Source organism: Pan troglodytes, chromosome X (assembly GCF_028858775.2).
Source record: "Pan troglodytes isolate AG18354 chromosome X, NHGRI_mPanTro3-v2.0_pri, whole genome shotgun sequence".
Lineage (NCBI taxonomy): Eukaryota > Metazoa > Chordata > Mammalia > Primates > Hominidae > Pan > Pan troglodytes.
The window spans coordinates 32,348,094-32,365,946 of NC_072421.2; the positions used below are offsets into that span (position 1 = coordinate 32,348,094).

A 17,853-nucleotide genomic window follows, 5' to 3' on the forward strand; every position below is an offset into this window, starting at 1 on the left:
GGTTTTCCTTACAAACAGGAGCTGACACAGCTGGAATATGCTTTTACTTTCCCCATTTTCCCTTCTTCCATTTTAAAGTACAGACATAGTGCCTGGAGGCAGAGTAGCCATGTTGAGACCACAGGAAAAAAAGTCTTGCTGGGCACGGTGGCTCACGCCTGTAATCCCACCACTTTGGGAGGCTGAGGCAGGCAGATCATGAGGTCAGGAGATCGAGACCATCCTGGCCAACATGGTGAAACCCCGTCTCTACTAAAAATACAAAAATTAGCTGGGCGTGGTGGTGCGTTCCCGTAATCCCAGCTACTCAGGAGGCTGACGCAGGAGAATCCCTTGAACCAGGGAGTCAGAGGTTGCAGTGAGTCGAGATCGCGCCACTGCACTCCAGCCTGGCGACAGAGACTCCATCTCAAAACAAAAACAAAAACAACAAAACAAAACAAAAAGAAAGTCTCATGTTGGAGATGACTGGGGTTGGAGGAAAAAGTTGGGACATATGGTTTTGGAGGTGCTGCACTGACTCTGGAACACATAATTCTGGAAGTCTTGCTCTATGAGAAAAAGAAACTATCTGGATAAGCCACTGTAGTGAGAATGCTGTCACGCTTAGCTAAACGCAATCTTAACAGAGTAAACTGGAAAAAAAAAATCCTTTAATTTCTAAAATTCTTAGAGTGTCTAAAATTATGATTGTTTTTGCATCGATGCAGTAAATTTAATTCTTAGGAGACTTTCATTCATCATTGACCAAAACAAGACATGAATCATATTGCATTTAACAGTTAAGATAAACATATATATGAATATAGCTCTATAAAATGTTGTCATATTCCAAATACTAAGTAAAACTAGTAATCTGTGAAGATAAAGTAAATCAACAATATTTATAAAGCACCTAGTATATCTTTAGCGGCTATGTCAAATAGAATATTACACCTTCCTTTACAGGAAATTTAAATTTATTTCGAGGACCAGAAAATAACAATCTAAAAAGTCAAATGACAACATACATTTTAAAAGAAAAGTTCAAGACAACAGAAGCAGCTTTACAAGAAAATATATAGTTAAAGGACAAAATGATTTTGGACTGAATCATTGATGAAAAAGACCAATACATATTGGCAGCCGGGCACGGTGGCTCACGCCTGTAATCCCCGCACTTTGGGAGGCCAAGGCAGGTGGATCATGAGGTCAGGTATTCGAGACCAGCCTGGCCACCATAGTGAAATCCCATCTCTACTAAAAATAAAAAAAATTAGCCGGGTGTGGTGGTGAGTGCCTGTAATCCCAGCTACTCAGGAGGCTGAAGCAGGAGAATCGCTTGAACCTAGGTGGCGGAGGTTGCAGTGAGCCGAGATCGTGCCACTGCACTCCAGCCCGGGCAACAGTGCGAGACTCCATCTCAAAAAAACAAAACAAAAACAAATACAAAACAAAACAAAAACGACCAGTACATACTGGAATTAACAAAACAACCTTTACAGAAAAGGCAGGAATAAATCTCAAAGGCTTCAAGCTGTGACACACCAGTCAACTATATAATCATTATATTAATCAACTTTAAGGAGTGTGAAGAAACCTTAAGTCATTGGTATGGTTAATATTTGGATTTGGTCAGAACTCACACCTTGAATGTTTGCATGGTCCTCACCTACAAAGTTTCCTAATGTTAAAATAAAATATATCCTCATTTTTATTTATATATTATTTTTGTTTTATATTTTATTCTTTTTTAGAAATGGAGTTTTGCTCCATTGCCCAGGTTGGAGTCCAGTGGCGCTATCATAGCTCACTGCAGCCTCGAACTCCTGGGCCCAAGAGATCATGTCGCCTCAGCCTCCTGAGTAGCTAAGGCTACAAGCCCACACCATCACAGCCAGCTAATTTTTTATTTAATTTTTTTGTAGAGATGAAGTCTCACTCTGTTGCCCAGGTTGCTCTTGAACTTCTGGCCTCAAGGGATCCTCCATCCTGGCACTGATATTACAAGTGTGAGCCATTGTGTCTGGACCCATCCTCATTTTAATTTAGAAAACAATTTTACTGTAAAATCTCATTATATATAGCTTCTTGCCTGCTTGCATTCTTTCCAACTACTGATCTTTGCCCCCAGTAAATGTCCTCTTCTAGTGCCTAACATCTATTACATAACTTAAAAAAATCAAACTTGAGTAAGTGTGGTAAAGTGGCAGGCTAATTTTTATGTAGAATTTCTCAGAGGGGACTTTTGATTCTATCTGTGGAAGCATTTCATTACTTTCGTATAATATAACATGACAGAAAGCTTAGCCTCAATGAAGTTGCTACAGGTTATTTTCCCTCTCACTACAATCTACTTCTTTCACATTTAGGGAAAAAATATGGGATTAAGAGTAAATTACTGTCTCCTCTCCACTTTCTTAAGTATAGAATCAACTCAATTTATCTATATGCTTTTGGCAAAAATCGTCTTCATGGATGTAATTTTTTTTAATTTCTAGTTTGAGTGTTTAAAAATAATTCTGGAGTTGAACATAGATTAACTTGATATGGGGGAGGGGTTACATTGGTCATTACAGTTTATTTTGCTTCCATAATTGAAGAGAGAAGATGACAGTTAAATCAAAGCATTTCTGTTCTTGAAATAAATAATACAGTATATATTCTTTTCTTGAATAAATCATAAGAGATATATAATTCTTAAATATTATGTCACTTGTTTACACAGAATATAAAATATAAAGGTAAGGGAACTGAAAGCATTTGTGAATTACTAAAATTGTATTCAAAGTTATTTTTATAAATCAAATAAGAAATTGACTCAAATCATTTTAGAAACCGTGGCATTATTTTTAATGAATTCTTTAAAAATCATAAAAGCACAATCAAATCCTGTTGCTTTTTTTTTTTTCAAAAACAATGCAGCCATTACTACCTTGGAAATTACTGATCAATTCATTTATGAAATTTAAAAACATTAAAACATATGCAAAAATCAATTTTCACTCCCAAGTTATTGAATAAAAATCAACAAGATCCCTGGAAAGATAAACATGGCTTAATTTTCATCTATATGAAAAAGGCAGGCACATATTTAGAATAAGAAATCACAACTGATCAGTTGATTCATTCATTCTAATACATATATGATCGAAACCACCGTAACACTTTTTTCTTTTGTGGCCATGACTGCCCTATCTTTTATGTTTTCCTTATAGAGGATACACTCTAAAATTAGGGCCTATCCCTTTTTAATTTTTGTTCCCTAAGAGCAGATAACACTGGTGCCTTTCACCAGCAAGTGTTCAATAAATAACAGATGAATGTAAACTCAGTCTTGTATCAAAAGCTCTTAAAAGACAGTCAATATATTTCTAAAGAATCTTTATGACACTGTAACTCGAGGTATCAAAAGTAGGCATTTGAAGGAGGAAAGAAAATACTAGTAGTATTTAATTACAGACTATTAAAATATCTACTTAATGTATACGTTAATTTTATATAATATGTATCACTTTAACATAAGTAACCATATACATAAAAGTGTGGATACATGTACAGAAACACTTTTACTAATAGTGATGTGTGATCATTGCCTCATCTTATTCACACTTATTCAGTATCATACACAAGGAAATCAAATTTAAATCCAAATTATTACTCTAGTGTCTCTTTCTATTCTCCTTTCTTAATAGTCTTCAACCTGACTCTAGAGTGCTTTGTAACGTGGGTTTCAAAGACAATTTGTTGAATGAAGGAATGAAAAAAACAACCATATACCTAACATTAACATTAGTTAACATTACCCTAACATTAAAGGTAATAATAAGAAAAATTTACATCATAACACACTGTAACTTCAATTACAGACTTTAAGGACCAAAAGTTATGGTGAAATGGAAAGCCTAAAAGGCAGGTACTAAACTTTAGGGAACAATAACATTATATAACTTTCAGAAAATTAAAAAAAAACCTTATTACATTGCTTTCCTGTAAGAAAGTTAGAGAAGACCCAGATTCTACGTATTTCTATGAAAACAATAAAAATCACTCCATATAAAGGAACCCTAACTAGATCCAAGAAAGGAAATTTGTAAATAGAATTCTCTAATTATTTATTTATTTGAGACGGAGTTTCGCTCTTGTTGCCCAGGCTGGAGTGCAATGGTGTGATCTCGGCTCACTGCAACATCTGCCTCCCGGGTTCAAGCGATTCTCCTGCCTCAGCCTCAGGAGTAGCTGGGGTTACAGGCATGCGCCACCACGCCCGGCTAATTTTGTATTTTTAGTAGAGACGGGGTTTCTCCATGTTGGTCAGGCTGGTCTCAAACTCCCGACCTCAGGTGATACACCTGCCTTGGCCTCCCAAAGTGCTGGGATTACAGGCGTGAGCTACCATGCCCGGCCCAGAATTCTCTATTTAAACACAATGGCAAACATAAACTTCCTTATCAGAATCCCACTGGTATTTTATGGAAAACACAGTACAGTGACTTCCATCAGAATTCATGTAAATATCCTGGATCAGTTTTGCTTGATAAGATTTTGACAGAAAAGTTTACAGTGAATTGAATTAAAATATAATAAGATAGACATTTCCATTCATAGACTTTGAAATGTGTAGTTTAGTATAGTTTATAAGTTTATATAGTTTCTTTAAGAAAAAAGCATATGGTATCATTTTCCATAAAAAGGTAATTAGGAGACTTAGAAAATATGATTGTGTGTGTGTGTGTGTGTGTTTGCAACTCTATGACCTTTTTATTTAAGGGGCGGTTTATTTTTGTTATGACCAGAGAATATAAAATAAGTCACATTACTGACACTGACATATCTTTACATCCTTCGTTGAAGATAATAGCGGATTTGATCTCATTAGGTAAAGAAAGAAAATTATATAAATATGGATCAGTCATCCAGATGGTCACAAGCTGTCTTCCAGAGACATGTACATTTGTTGGAAGATAATTAAAGCACAAAATTTGTAAATATCTTCAGCCAAACAGATTACAACATTAATTTCTTAATTAATTTCTTAATTGGTATTTCTTAAACGAGTTTGTGCAGAAATGAAATGATGAGATGAGAAGGGCTGGACTGTTGATCGATGAAAGAGAAAAACAGAATAATCAATCTCCTCACCCTAAGATGACTGTCACCCAACCTCGTGAAATCCATTTGATGCCCATGGAAATAAACCATGTTTACTTTGTTTTGTTATAATTTGGATGGAGAAATGAGATGTGTAAGAAGTTGAGGGGGGTGGCTGAGGAAATAGAAAAGAAGTAAGAAACATTATCTATTCCCAAGAGGTCTGGGGGTCTGGGTTTATGTTAGGACAATTACATTTACTAAGTGACTTTAGATCAATTAACTAAATTGTCTATAACTTCTCTCATTTGTTGAATAAGGGAAACTATCGTAATACCCACTTTCTGCTGGGTTTGTGACAACAGAATAAAACCAAGAAACATTCTGTTTTGTATTGCTTTTAGTTTAAATAGCCAACGCCACTTTACCCACACATTGTCCCATCAATTCTTCCAGGGCTATACTACACAAGTTGTTTAGTAATCAGATTTTGACTGAATCTATTCAACAAAAGTTATAATCAGAATTATTCTGTAGCTAATTCAAATGCTTTTTGTGTATAGACAGAGTTTTAAAAAATCATAATTTTTAAGTACTTTGACCTTAACAACAACAACAAAAATTAAACTCATTCAAGTAATTATGTCCCATTTAAATATACACTATACCCACTAAAACTGCTCATTCAATTTTTAGATAATGAAATCTCCCAGGTAACAGTGCAATGTGTGGTTAAAAATGAATCTTGAACAATGCTATTATCATCTTGTCCAGATTGGCCAATTTGTCTCAACCCCAATCTGGAAAGGTCTTATTGGAGGATAAAATGCCTTTGCCAATTCAATTCTTTATTCAATACAAGTGCAGTGGTTGAGATTTTGTGGTGAATTATCCTGAACACCTGGCCAAACGGAATTGAAAAAAAGACTACAATTAACTCAGCACAGGCAATCAGACACCAGTATTATGAAAAATAATATCATATGGCCATCTAAATTCTATTTGTTGATAGCAACACTAGTCTCCACTGCTGGGAACCTCTCTTCATATTTCCCCCTCCACCTTTCTCCCTCCTGTCTCCCATCATCCCTCTTCCATTTCCTCCTTTCCTCACTCCTCTTTTGTCCTCTTTAATATTCCTTTCTTGTCTTTTTTTCTTTCCTTGCTACCTTTCTTTTGTCTTTTCTCTCTCCTTCCCCTTTTTCCTGCTTTCCTTCCTCTCTTCCTTCCTTTTTTTCCCTTTCCTCCTCCTTCCTTCCCTTTCTTTCCTCCCTTCTTTGTTCTCTCCTTCCTTTCCTTAAGGATCAGATTTAATAATCACTCTCAAAGCAAAACCCAGGACATATTTTTCCCTTCATTTGATAGATTATGTCAAAAAAGAAAACTGCTAATTCTTGTCAAATATTATTGTTTCAGAGCAATTTTACTTATGTTTATGTGATGAAACAGAAAAAGCATTTTTTAATCAGATTTCTCCGACACTAAGCTATAAAGTACAAATCATCCACTGCTACTGATTCACAATTCTAGAAATTAAACTTTGAACTTCATGTGTGTTTTACTTCTAAAGGCTTAATTTGCATATTTCACATCTCTATTCTTCTAAAAGATAATGGTATGTTTTCTACTGTCTAAAATGAAGCAGATTTGCTTAATTTTTTTAAATGGTTGTATTCTTAAAACTTAAAAAAATTAAAGTTGTAATTGTAGCTTCCATTTTTTTCACTGAATATAATTCACTTAGTAAAAATTATTTTTATTTCAAAATGGAAGCAGCTCACCATTTTCTAAAATAATACTTTAATCAAGCAATACATACTAAAGGGGACCATAAGCTTTTCACCAAACATACGTTTTCTGAGTTCAAAGTCTAAAGCTAGTAAAAGGCTAGCTTACTTGAATGTCATGTCCTTATACCCCTTCTGTGACAAATATTTCAATTACTGCACATCTAAGGTTTGGTCTGAATCTCATAACTAACTTTGCCTTGAGTCATAAAATGTCTCATTGCATTATCTTATCTAACTTCTGATGCTTTGGAATTATAATCCTCACATTCCAATCTTTGTTGAATATGAAGTTTCCTTATCACATTGCATTCACATTATCCATCAAGCTATCCACATTTATTGAGAACCAATTACTGTACGTGTCATGGTCAAACAAATTTATATTTCAGGTATTGGTATATGAATGGTCTTTATTTCAGGTCTACACGTTGTGAAGTTGAGTAGATGAACCTGTTGCTTTAGATCAGCTGTATCCAATCTTTTGGCTTCCCTGGGCCACACTGGAAGAAGAATTGTCCTGGGCCACACATAAAATACACAAACACTAATGATAGCTGATGACCAAAAAAAAGTCACAAAAAGTATCTCATGTTTTAAGAAAGTTTACAAATTTGTGTTGGGCCACATTCAAAGCCATCCTGGGCGGCATGTGGCTCACAGGCCATGAGTTGAACAAGCTTGCTTTAGATCATAATAATTACCTCCTACAAATCTCCTTTATTTGCTCTATCCTCCAACTTATTCTACATGTTCTTGACTGAGTTCAGTGGACAATTATTGTTTAGTGGTTGGTCAGAATCATCTCCTTCTTCTATTGTCAATAGACCCCAGTTTCTATTCAGGAGAATTGCCTTTCCCTAATTTTGAGACTTTGGGAGGAGAGGGATTTAAATCAAAGTTTTCTGCTCCCTTCTAGCTCATGTATTAACATGTGACCCAAGCAAGGTGAACTGGACTCTCTTTTAAGACTTTAAAATTTGAACAGAGTTACACACAGGATGGAGAAAAGAGAGTATCACAAACAGACTGGAATACTTCTTGCTAGCCACATGCCCAGAAAGGCATGCTCAGATTCTTTTTCCTTTTGTAAGTTTTGTTCCAATGCCTTTGTGCTAATTACAGCACATTTACTTTCTGCCTGATTTAATCAGAGAATGATTTCTGTTGCTTGCATCCAGAGAGCTCTAATTGATAGGCAACTAAACTATATTTGATGATTTTATTTTCCTGTTTACAATCCTTTCAGAGTTGCCACTGCCTGTAGGCCATCATCAAAATTCCTCAGTCTGGCAACAAAGGATTCCCATTATTTAGCCCCAGTCCTCTCTATTCAACCTCATCAATTTCTTCCTCATCATATACCCTTGACTTCAGCCATATGGAATCACAATTCCTATGATATACTCTCTTTTTTTCCACCTCAGTGAAAAGCACAGTCTGTTTCCTCTGCCTGGATTGCCCTTCTCGTTTTATCTAGCTAGGTAATTCCAACTCATTCTTTAATGCTTGGCTTAAGTTTTTCCTTCTTCAGGAATATCTCACTAGCATCCATTCTCTCTCCTGGCTTAGTTTTCCCTGAAGAAAGCCCCAACAGCATCACCCACACAGTATCAGAGAAGTTGAAAACTATGAGGTTTAAGGGAGAGGACTCTGGAACCAAACTGCTTGAGTTCACATCTCATCATTGTCTTTCTTCCTCGATCTCAGGCAGGTTATTATCCTTACTGTGCCTCTCTATCTACCTCACAGTAATGTTGTAAGCATTAAAGAATTCACGTGAAGTACTTAGATCAATGACTGGCATATCATTAGTGCTAAGTATGTGTTAGCTATTATCCTAAAATTTATCTCTATCATAGTGTTATTATTTTCTTCCTTCAACCTCTTTTACCTGCACATTCTATGTTGTACAACTTTATGTTTCCCAGGTACTTAGTGGCAAGCTCAATAGAAGTTGGTTAAAATAATAAAAATGGAGAGGTGTTAGTAAAGTTTTTTTCAGTTTATAACGCCCTTTTGGAATTTTGCCTAATTTTTCACACATCAAACATTAAAGTTGGGATTGCTTTATTTAAAACTTTACATAAAATTGATATTGATTTCCTGAAATTATAATAAAATCCTCCCCATACTTACTTCTCCTTCTTATTTCCCCTCTCACACACATTTGTTTAATGATTATTTAGGGCCATTTTGCCGACAATTTGGTGATTGAGGCTATAAAAGCCAAGAACTGACAATGTCTTTAAGAATTATTTTTTAATATAAGAGGAAGAGGCAGGCAAAGCATCCCCCTATTCAGCAAGCAAGAGAAGGGAGATTAGATTTTTTTATAAATATGTAATATATGTACATTACATATCAATATATAATATGCTATATATAATATTTTAAAAATATTTTTATATATACTATATATAATTTATAAATCCTGTATTTTTGTGTCTCAGAAATGGCTTTTGATTTTTCCCCCTAAATTTTTTTTTTTCTGAGATGGAGTCTCACTCTGTCACTCAGTCTGGAGTGCAATGGCGCGATCTCAGCTCAATGGAACCTCTGGTCCAGGATTCAAGTGATTCTCCTGCCTCAGCCTCCCTAGTAGCTGGGATTATAGGCATGTGCCACCACACCAGCTAATTTTTTTATTTTCAGTAGAGATGGGGTTTGGCCATGTTGACCAGGCTGGTCTCAAACTCCTGACCTCAAGTGATCCCCCTGCCTCAGCCTCCCAAAGCGCTGGGAGTGCAGGCGTGAAACATTGCACCTGGCCCTCTACGTTAGTTTTTGACCTATATTTAAAGACGATCTCTGTGAGGGGGCATCACATCAGTAGTCCTTTCTGAAAAGGACACATTTATTTAGAGAACTCTGGAGACTACTGAGCACATCAATGGCTTCCCTAAATGCTGGACTCACAAACCCGTCACAAGGAAGTGTGGACTTTCTCTCCCAATCTATTATCTGGTAACTTCTGCAGGAAGCTATGTCAATGGTAGACTAGGCTACAGAAGCGGAAACAAGCTCTCATTTCCATATAATATTATGATGTGATATACAGTTTGCATAATACAAATGCCATCATTGGTTAGATTTCTAGAGTTCGTGGTGGAACCAAATATAATTACTAACATTTGTTCAATACTAGCAGTAAGCAGTAAGCAAGGCAAAGTGGGAAGCATTTTTCATGTACCAACCAACTTAATCCTGATGACAAACTGCAAGGCAGATAGTACAACTATCCACATTTTATAGCTAGATAAACTTGGGCTCAGGTAGGCAGAATAACTTACTCAAGGTCACACAGCTTGGGAGCCAAGCTTTGAACCCAGACAATGTAACTTCAAAACCTGGGCTTTAAACATTATAAAATATTGTTTCCTTTGGTAAATAAAAGTCCTGGGAGTATTACATAACTCAATATGGTATTGTGAAAGAACGTACCTCTTGTTTCTGTATGTATCAGTACATAGCAACTATAAAATGCTCAGCATAGTGTCTGACATAGACTACATCTACATCTACATACAAATCACTAAATAGTAACTGCAGTTACAGTTATTACCGCAGCAATAGTATGTATTGCTTGCAGTACATATATTACTTGCTACATATACTGTCTGCAGGCAGTACACTGCAGGCAGCATATGCAGCAAGTAATAACACAAGCTTACGAATCAAATGGACTTGGATTTGAATCCTTGTTCTGCTACTTACTGGGAATTTGACATCTATGAGCCTCAGTTACTTTTTCTGAAAAATGTGGCTATAATTACTTTTTATAAAGCAGAAGTAAAACAAATTTTCAGGTACATATATGTAGTATTTACATATATTTATATACATCCATATCCATAACTATATTGTGAATGTGAATGTGTACTCTGTATGCTCTGTACTCAGAATAGGAAACGAAGATCCAGAGATGGCTTGACCACAATCATCATTTGCAAATGGCACTGAATTCAGGTCTTCTGTATTCAAGCTCAAGGCCTTTAAATGCAGGTTGTTTACTATCAAATTACTTTTATTCCTATGGAATTGGTGAAGTTTATTTTACAAAGAAATTCCCCTTACTCTGTCTGCCTCACTTCTTGTTTTTTCAAAAGGTAGTACTTTAATACCTAAATACCTTCAGCACAACTTTGTATTTCTTTAGAAAGGCTTGAAAGCTGTTACAAGTGAAAAAACTTTAATGTATAACAATTCCAACATTATTTTTCTTAACCATTCACAAATATAAAAGATATATAATATATTTGATCTAGCTAGGTAAACCATATTTACATCAATGTATTCTAATGTTTCTAGTTGATGTCATAATTTTACCAAATGGATTACACTGAGGCTGAAAAATGCACTATTTGTATTAAAAACATGTTCATTTGAACATGGCATTGCATAAATGCCAACTTTAAGATCTAGGGTAATTTTAAATATCTTATGTTTTGTTACTTTTCTCTTTTTAAGTTATAGCTCTCTTTCAATTATCCTTATCATTGGAGAAGGCAAATTGGCACAGACAACTTAGAAGAGTGGATAATAATCAATTCCCAGACTATTATATTTGATTCTGCAATATGTTGGGCTGCGTAGTGCCAAAACAAACAGTTTAAATGTAAATAGCTCAGTTGAGTGACTTATTTGGTATAAAATAGATTTTTAAAATACCAGGTTGTTTAGTAAATTTAACTGAGACAACAATTCTTGTAAGGTTTCTGCTTTTTTTTTTGTATATTTCCTTTTTAATGTATGGCTACTTTTGTTATTTGCATTAATTTATATCCTTGATTATACTTAGGCTGAATAGTGAGAGTAATGTGTTTGCTGAGAGAGAAACAGTTGCCTAAGAACTGGTGGGAAATGGTCTAGGAGAGTAAAGTGATTGGTGGAAAATCTTCATTTTAAAGAAAAACTTCTGCCAACTTTTATCATTTTTTCTCATACCTTCTGCTTGATGATCATCTCGTTGATATCCTCAAGGTCACCCACCATCACCCTCTGTGATTTTATAACTCGATCAAGCAGAGAAAGCCAGTCAGTAAGTTCTGTCCAAGCCCGGTTGAAATCTGCCAGAGCAGGTACCTCCAACATCAAGGAAGATGGCATTTCTAGTTTGGAGATGGCAGTTTCCTTAGTAACCACAGGTTGTGTCACCAGAGTAACAGTCTGAGTAGGAGCTAAAATATTTTGGGTTTTTGCAAAAAGGAAAAAAGAAGAAAAAGAAAAATTAGAAACACAAGCTAAAGAGCCAATTTCAATAACAATAAGTCAAATTTAATTGAAGAGTAACAATTTGAGCCAAACTCTTACTCATGACATTATATATCTTTTTCTAACAATGTGGATACTTTGTTTAGCAATACATGGTAGAAAATGAAAAGATTCAACCTTTTCATTAATATACATTTAACAATTTTTTAAAAAACGATTTTGCTCATTCTCATGCCTGGACAAGTAATTTAAGTTAAATAAGCCTTCTCAGTAACAATCATATACATTGTGGAAGTGGTAAAGAAAAGAAAAGTTTTCAGACCTTGCCAGGGAAATAAATTTTACTTATTTTTTTTTATTCAAGAAAAAAAAAAGGCAAAACAAGATGGGATAAGATCTTCTTTCTGATTTAAAATTCCCTTGAATAGGAAGTAAATTAATTTGAAGCTGGACCCTAGGGAAATCAAAGCCAATGAAACGTTCTTGTCTTAGCTCTGTATTTTATACTGGGAGCAGTTTATCATATTTTTTTCTTTTTATTTCAGATTGTTAGTAAACTGGCCAGCAGTGAAGAAAAACCAAGATACAACATTTTCTTAAAAATGCGAGTTAGTAGTTTTTCTATTTAGACATGAAATACTGTTTCAAAGTCATTAAATAAATCTTAATATGAATAGTGTTGGACACTGTAGAGTAAGTCAGCCTATGGTAATGGTTAAGATGCATAGTACTAGAATTAAAATGCCTGGTAGACAATCCTGTTCTCTGCCCTAGGAACTCTGGGACCTTGGTAAAGCCACATAACCTCTCTAAGTTTCAGTTCTAACATTTGTTCAATACTAGCAATAAGCAGTAAGCAAGGCAAAGTGGGAAGCATTTTTCATGTATTTACCTTAAAAGAGGAATAATAACAGGGTAAATGTCATAAGGGCAGTTGTGTAGATTCAATGAGTAGTACAAGCAATACACGTATGACAATGCCAGAAAGAGCAGCATAATCATCATCATCACAATAATATTATTACAGCGCCTGACACTATAGTAGGTGATCAATAGTGTTAGGTATTACTGTTTTTATAAATGCCTGGCTAGTAAGAAACACAGTGATGAACAACTGTAGTGAGAAACTGGAGATAAGGCCCCAAAATGTGAAATACTTGGGGAGTAGTCAGTCAAAAGTCCGTGTGTGGCCCTATATTGATTGAAGAGGGCTGAACTTGCTGGTGTGAATTGATACTAAATACCAACACACAGCTGGGTTATCAGAGGTGAGTGGTGAGGGGAAGGAATGCCTAATCAAGTTTATAGACAACAGACTCAAGAGCATAATATAACCAGAAGATTGGTGGCAAAATTATTGGACTATGTAGTTTGGAATGAAAGGTTTCAAGGAAAGCTGCAAAAGACATCTCAACAGGAGACTCACACTGGACAACCAGTGAACCATTCTAAGAATATTAAAAAAAATGAGACATTGAATTTTCATTCTGAGGTAGCCAATCATTAATTTTTATGGCTATGTAACTGTGTTTTTAAGGTTGTCTCCTCATTAGAGAAGAAGATGAGTAGAATGGAAGAATGTTTCTTGTCTCTCAAGCTTCTCAGGGACACCAAGAGTTTTCTATGAATGAAGGAACTAATTTTGATCAATGCAGACAGAAAAAATAGTGTTTTAATTGTCAGAGAGAATAAAAAAATTTGTGTCACGAAATAATGATTGAAAGGCAGTAACACTGAGGCAATAAAGAAAAAGTTTTGTTTCTCAAAGCTATCTGACTACTCTGAGGCTCTTTCTAGAAAGAATTAAATGGAATGTAAAGAAGGAATAGCATTTTTGTGTCACAGTCCAGGAGAAGAAATCATGGAAGCAAAAAGATCTAGAAATCTTAAAAGGCATTCCAGGAAAGGAGCTAAATATCCAGAGAAGATGCATGTGTGAGGATGAAAAGATAGCTAAATTAAAATATCACTGTAGGAACTAACTGCAGAACACCAGGCTGACTGGCAAATGTGGATGGAGTGTTCCTAAAATAGATACACAACGTATACTGAGGCAATATACAGCAATTTAGGAGGATTTCAAGCTTATGGGAAGTGTCAGAAAATGCTTTTTTAAAAAGTGACTTATTGAAAATTTGACCCTCAAATAAGAGCAGAGACAAGAGGTTTTTTTTTTCTCCAGACTTACTTCTGACCATGAAAAAAGTACCTAATGAGGTGGAAATGATCATGTCACACTAAATTTCAATAAAGTGAAGGATGAGGAAGTAGAGAATTATCAGACTTCAACAAGCAGACCACTGTTTCCTGAAAAGCACGTTTGGAAAAAGACAGAAAGGAAGAAGGAAAGAAGAAAGTCAGGGAGGGAGGGAGGGAGGGAGGGAGGAAGGAGGAAGGGAGGGAGGTAGGGAATCTACTGAAAAGCAAGGCAAGACAAGGCAGGAAGGCAGGAAGGAAGGAAGGCAGGAAGCCAGGCAGTAAGGGAGGGAAGGAGGAAGGAATCTATTGAAAGTCTATTGAAAAGCAAGGCCAGGGCCTGAGACTCAAAAAGAGAGAATGGTTCATGATGACTAAATATGCCATTGGGATGATAAATTAGCTGAAGCATATTCAGAGGATGATGGAGAGGTCTAGCAATGCGGCCATCCCTGCGCCAGTCATGGGCAGATAATCTCATCTATAGACCCGTCAGGCCAGTATTTCTGGTCTTCTCTTCTCCAGCATGCACCACCTGAAGAACATCTATCTGTACACTGCTGGGAAAGGGAGGGGAAACCTTATCAGACTTTCTCACTGCTCTATCTCTTGCATCTTGCACATGTCCTGGAGTATAGGAGGTGCTCAATTGATTCCCTTTGAATCTAAAGAAAAGTCAATGTGCAGTAAGCTCTTTAGTGAACTTAGAGGTCTTCTACATACAAGGAGTACTGAAATTTAACAACCACCCATTAGAATGGAAGAATGGAGGCTAGAACACAAAACATGCCTAGGTTTTTACTAGTTAGGTGATTTTAGCTATTTTCACAGGAAGATAATGGAGGAAGACCCACTGCTTGGACCAGACAATGAAAGATCAAATATTAAAGAGAGAAAATACAGCCAGTCAATTTATTTGCCCCTAACCCCACACACATACATTTTTTTTTCCTATTGAAGGGAGAAAAGCAGGAAATAGCTCTGAATCAGAAAGCAGGGTGTAGAATATTTAGGCTTTCTAGGACCAGATTGTTGTATTTGAATCCTTGCTCTATAATTTTTTTTTTTTTAGCTGTGTAACTATAGTCAGATGACTTAACCTCTCTGAATCTCCATTTACTCCTCTGTAAAGTGGTGATTATAATAGTACTTCCTTCATAGACAATTGGCCTTACTATTTCCTAAATAGACAATCTTGGAAAAGTAACGTTCACTGACATTGGAGGCATCTTGAGGTAAGGAATTCTACTATGCCTGCTACACTGAACATCTTGACCCTCAAAAGTTTTCACCTGTGTAACTATGAAAACAGTACCAATCTAATGGAATTGTGTTACGGATTTTATGACATGATACATGTAAGTCACCTCCTAGGATTGTTCTGACTGTAAGTACACTATGTGGATTTTTTTCTTCCTCTTTTTCCTGCATTTCTCACACAATGGTTATTGGCTCCTCATGTTCTACATTCGTATGGGATTTTATGCTCCGTACTCTGAACCAGATTTGACCCTTCAGCCTTACCTCTCTCCATTCTTTCCAGGCTCCTCCACACCCATGTCTATTGTGCATTCTCTCATGAGCACAGGCCATTTCAAACCTGTGTCCTTTCATACGCTTTCTATACTTCTTGAAAACTTTTTCTCTCCTGTTTCCAGACAAAAATCTCATTTTCTCTTTAAATGTCAACTCTAGATTTCTGTGTTTTGGGGAGGACCAGAATAAGAAGTGTGTAACTAAAATATCTCCATGAGGAACAGAATTACACCTTTCTTGTGGGTCCTAAACACTTTTTAGTCTTTAACGTTTTCTTACTTAAATCTAGTTATCACTAGGAAGGACAAAATCTTGCACCACTATTAGGTTTTGGAGGATTTTGAAAGTGTCTAGAGGATAGCTGATAGTAGTTGAGAGTTGGATTCTAAAGTCAGAAACTTTGGGTCTCCAGGAATACACTTTAAAACATAAAGAAGCAAGAGGCTAATCTTCATCGACCTCTCACACATTAGAGCCATTTCTGTTCAGAAAAACATTACTTAAAATATTTTATGTTTTCTAAAAAGACTTGCCTCTGGATTCAGGCATGTATATATTTTTTTCATTTTTTAATCAAAGTGTTTCAAAGGAGAGAAGTTTTGAAGTCCTGAATTTTTTTTTTTTTTTTTTGAGACAAGAGTGTTGCTCTGTTGCCAGGCTGGAGTGCAGTGGCGTGATCTCAGCTCACTGCAATCTCTGCCTCGCGGGTTCAAGCGATTCCCCTGCCTCAGCCTCCTGAGTATCTGGGACTACAGGCATTTGCCACCATGCCCAACTAATTTTTTGTACTTTAGTGGAGACGGGGTTTCACCATGTTGGCCAGGATGGTCTCGATCTCCTGACCTCGTGATCTGCCTGCCTCGGCCTCCCAAAGTGCTGGGATTACAGGCATGAGCCACCATGCCCGGCCTATTTATCTTATTTTATTGTATATATCACATTGATTCTTACTGCACTTTCAGATGCGTTTACCTTTATCTAACACATATGCGATTCTTTCTTTTCCACCATGTCATAGTACTAGAAATATATGCAAATCACCTTTTTCAGTGAAGTGTAGGCTGGTCAGATTTGTTAGTGGTTTTGTACAGTCTGAGCAACCTGTTCACAGTTCTAAGGGTCAGGCAGGGTCGTATTGTTGTGCCAAGGATATTTCCTGTTAAGTCAATATTTTAAAAGACTGAAAGAGGATTTGTTTTGCTAAGAGTGCCTGAATCCATAATCTAGAACGGGTAAAGAGTTAGGATATATAAATTATTACATAGAATTTTCAATGATGTTCTGGGCTGGGTCTCCTGTTGTCATCCCTAAGGAGCATGGGAAATGGCTTCCCCTCCAGCTGGCGGAAATCCTTTCCTGTGTACCCTATTTAATCTTAACCCCAAGTCTGTTCATGCCTGGGCATTCACCCCTTTTCTTATGCCCCTATCTTGGGTTACAAGAAGCTGGCTCTGGTATTAGCTGGTTCAGATCTCAGCCTCTCTAACCACCTCAGAGACTAAGGGTATTCTTCTCAAGTCCATTGGAGGAATTGTCTTTTCCTGCCTAGGGTCCTTACTGAAAATAGTCTTTCTGATGTTATGCTATTAAAGGTTCCTCCAGTAACAGATTTGGGTGGGTTTTGTTTGTTTGTTTTTTGCTCAATCACCTTATGCCAGAACCAGATGTATTACAATGTACAAAATTAAACTGTATATCTAGGTAGACAGATAGATACACACATTGTGTGTGTGTGTGTGTGTGTGTGTAAAGAGAGACAGACAGACAGAGCAAGAGAGAGAGAGGGCATCTGAATAGTCTGAGGACATACTATGTAGCATAATACCTTTCTCATGCATTCATTAGAAAATTAAAATGACTCTACTAAAATTGTGGTTTTCCCTCCATAGTTAAGCAGACAGAAAATCAAGCTCAAAATAGCTGAAATGAATTGAGTTTGGCACACCAGAATGGTAGCATGAATAACAGTAGGTGTAATATACTATTGCAAACCACAGCTTTGCTCTGAGTATTTTGTTAATTAAAAGGTGTTGGCTTTAGGAAGGAACTC

At 36.3% G+C, this 17,853-nt stretch overlaps 1 protein-coding gene across 14 annotated transcripts in view; it reads right to left on the bottom strand.

The window, feature by feature from the left end:
* DMD (dystrophin) overlaps nucleotides 1-17,853 on the bottom strand; it is a 2,616,526-nt gene that overhangs the window by 645,210 nt on the left and 1,953,463 nt on the right. For all 14 annotated transcript variants that reach the window (XM_063804906.1, XM_063804905.1, XM_063804907.1 and 11 more), the window contains one exon: nucleotides 11,805-12,037. In XM_063804906.1, coding sequence (XP_063660976.1) covers nucleotides 11,805-12,037 — 233 coding nt within the window. The remainder of the gene's footprint in view (nucleotides 1-11,804; nucleotides 12,038-17,853) is intronic.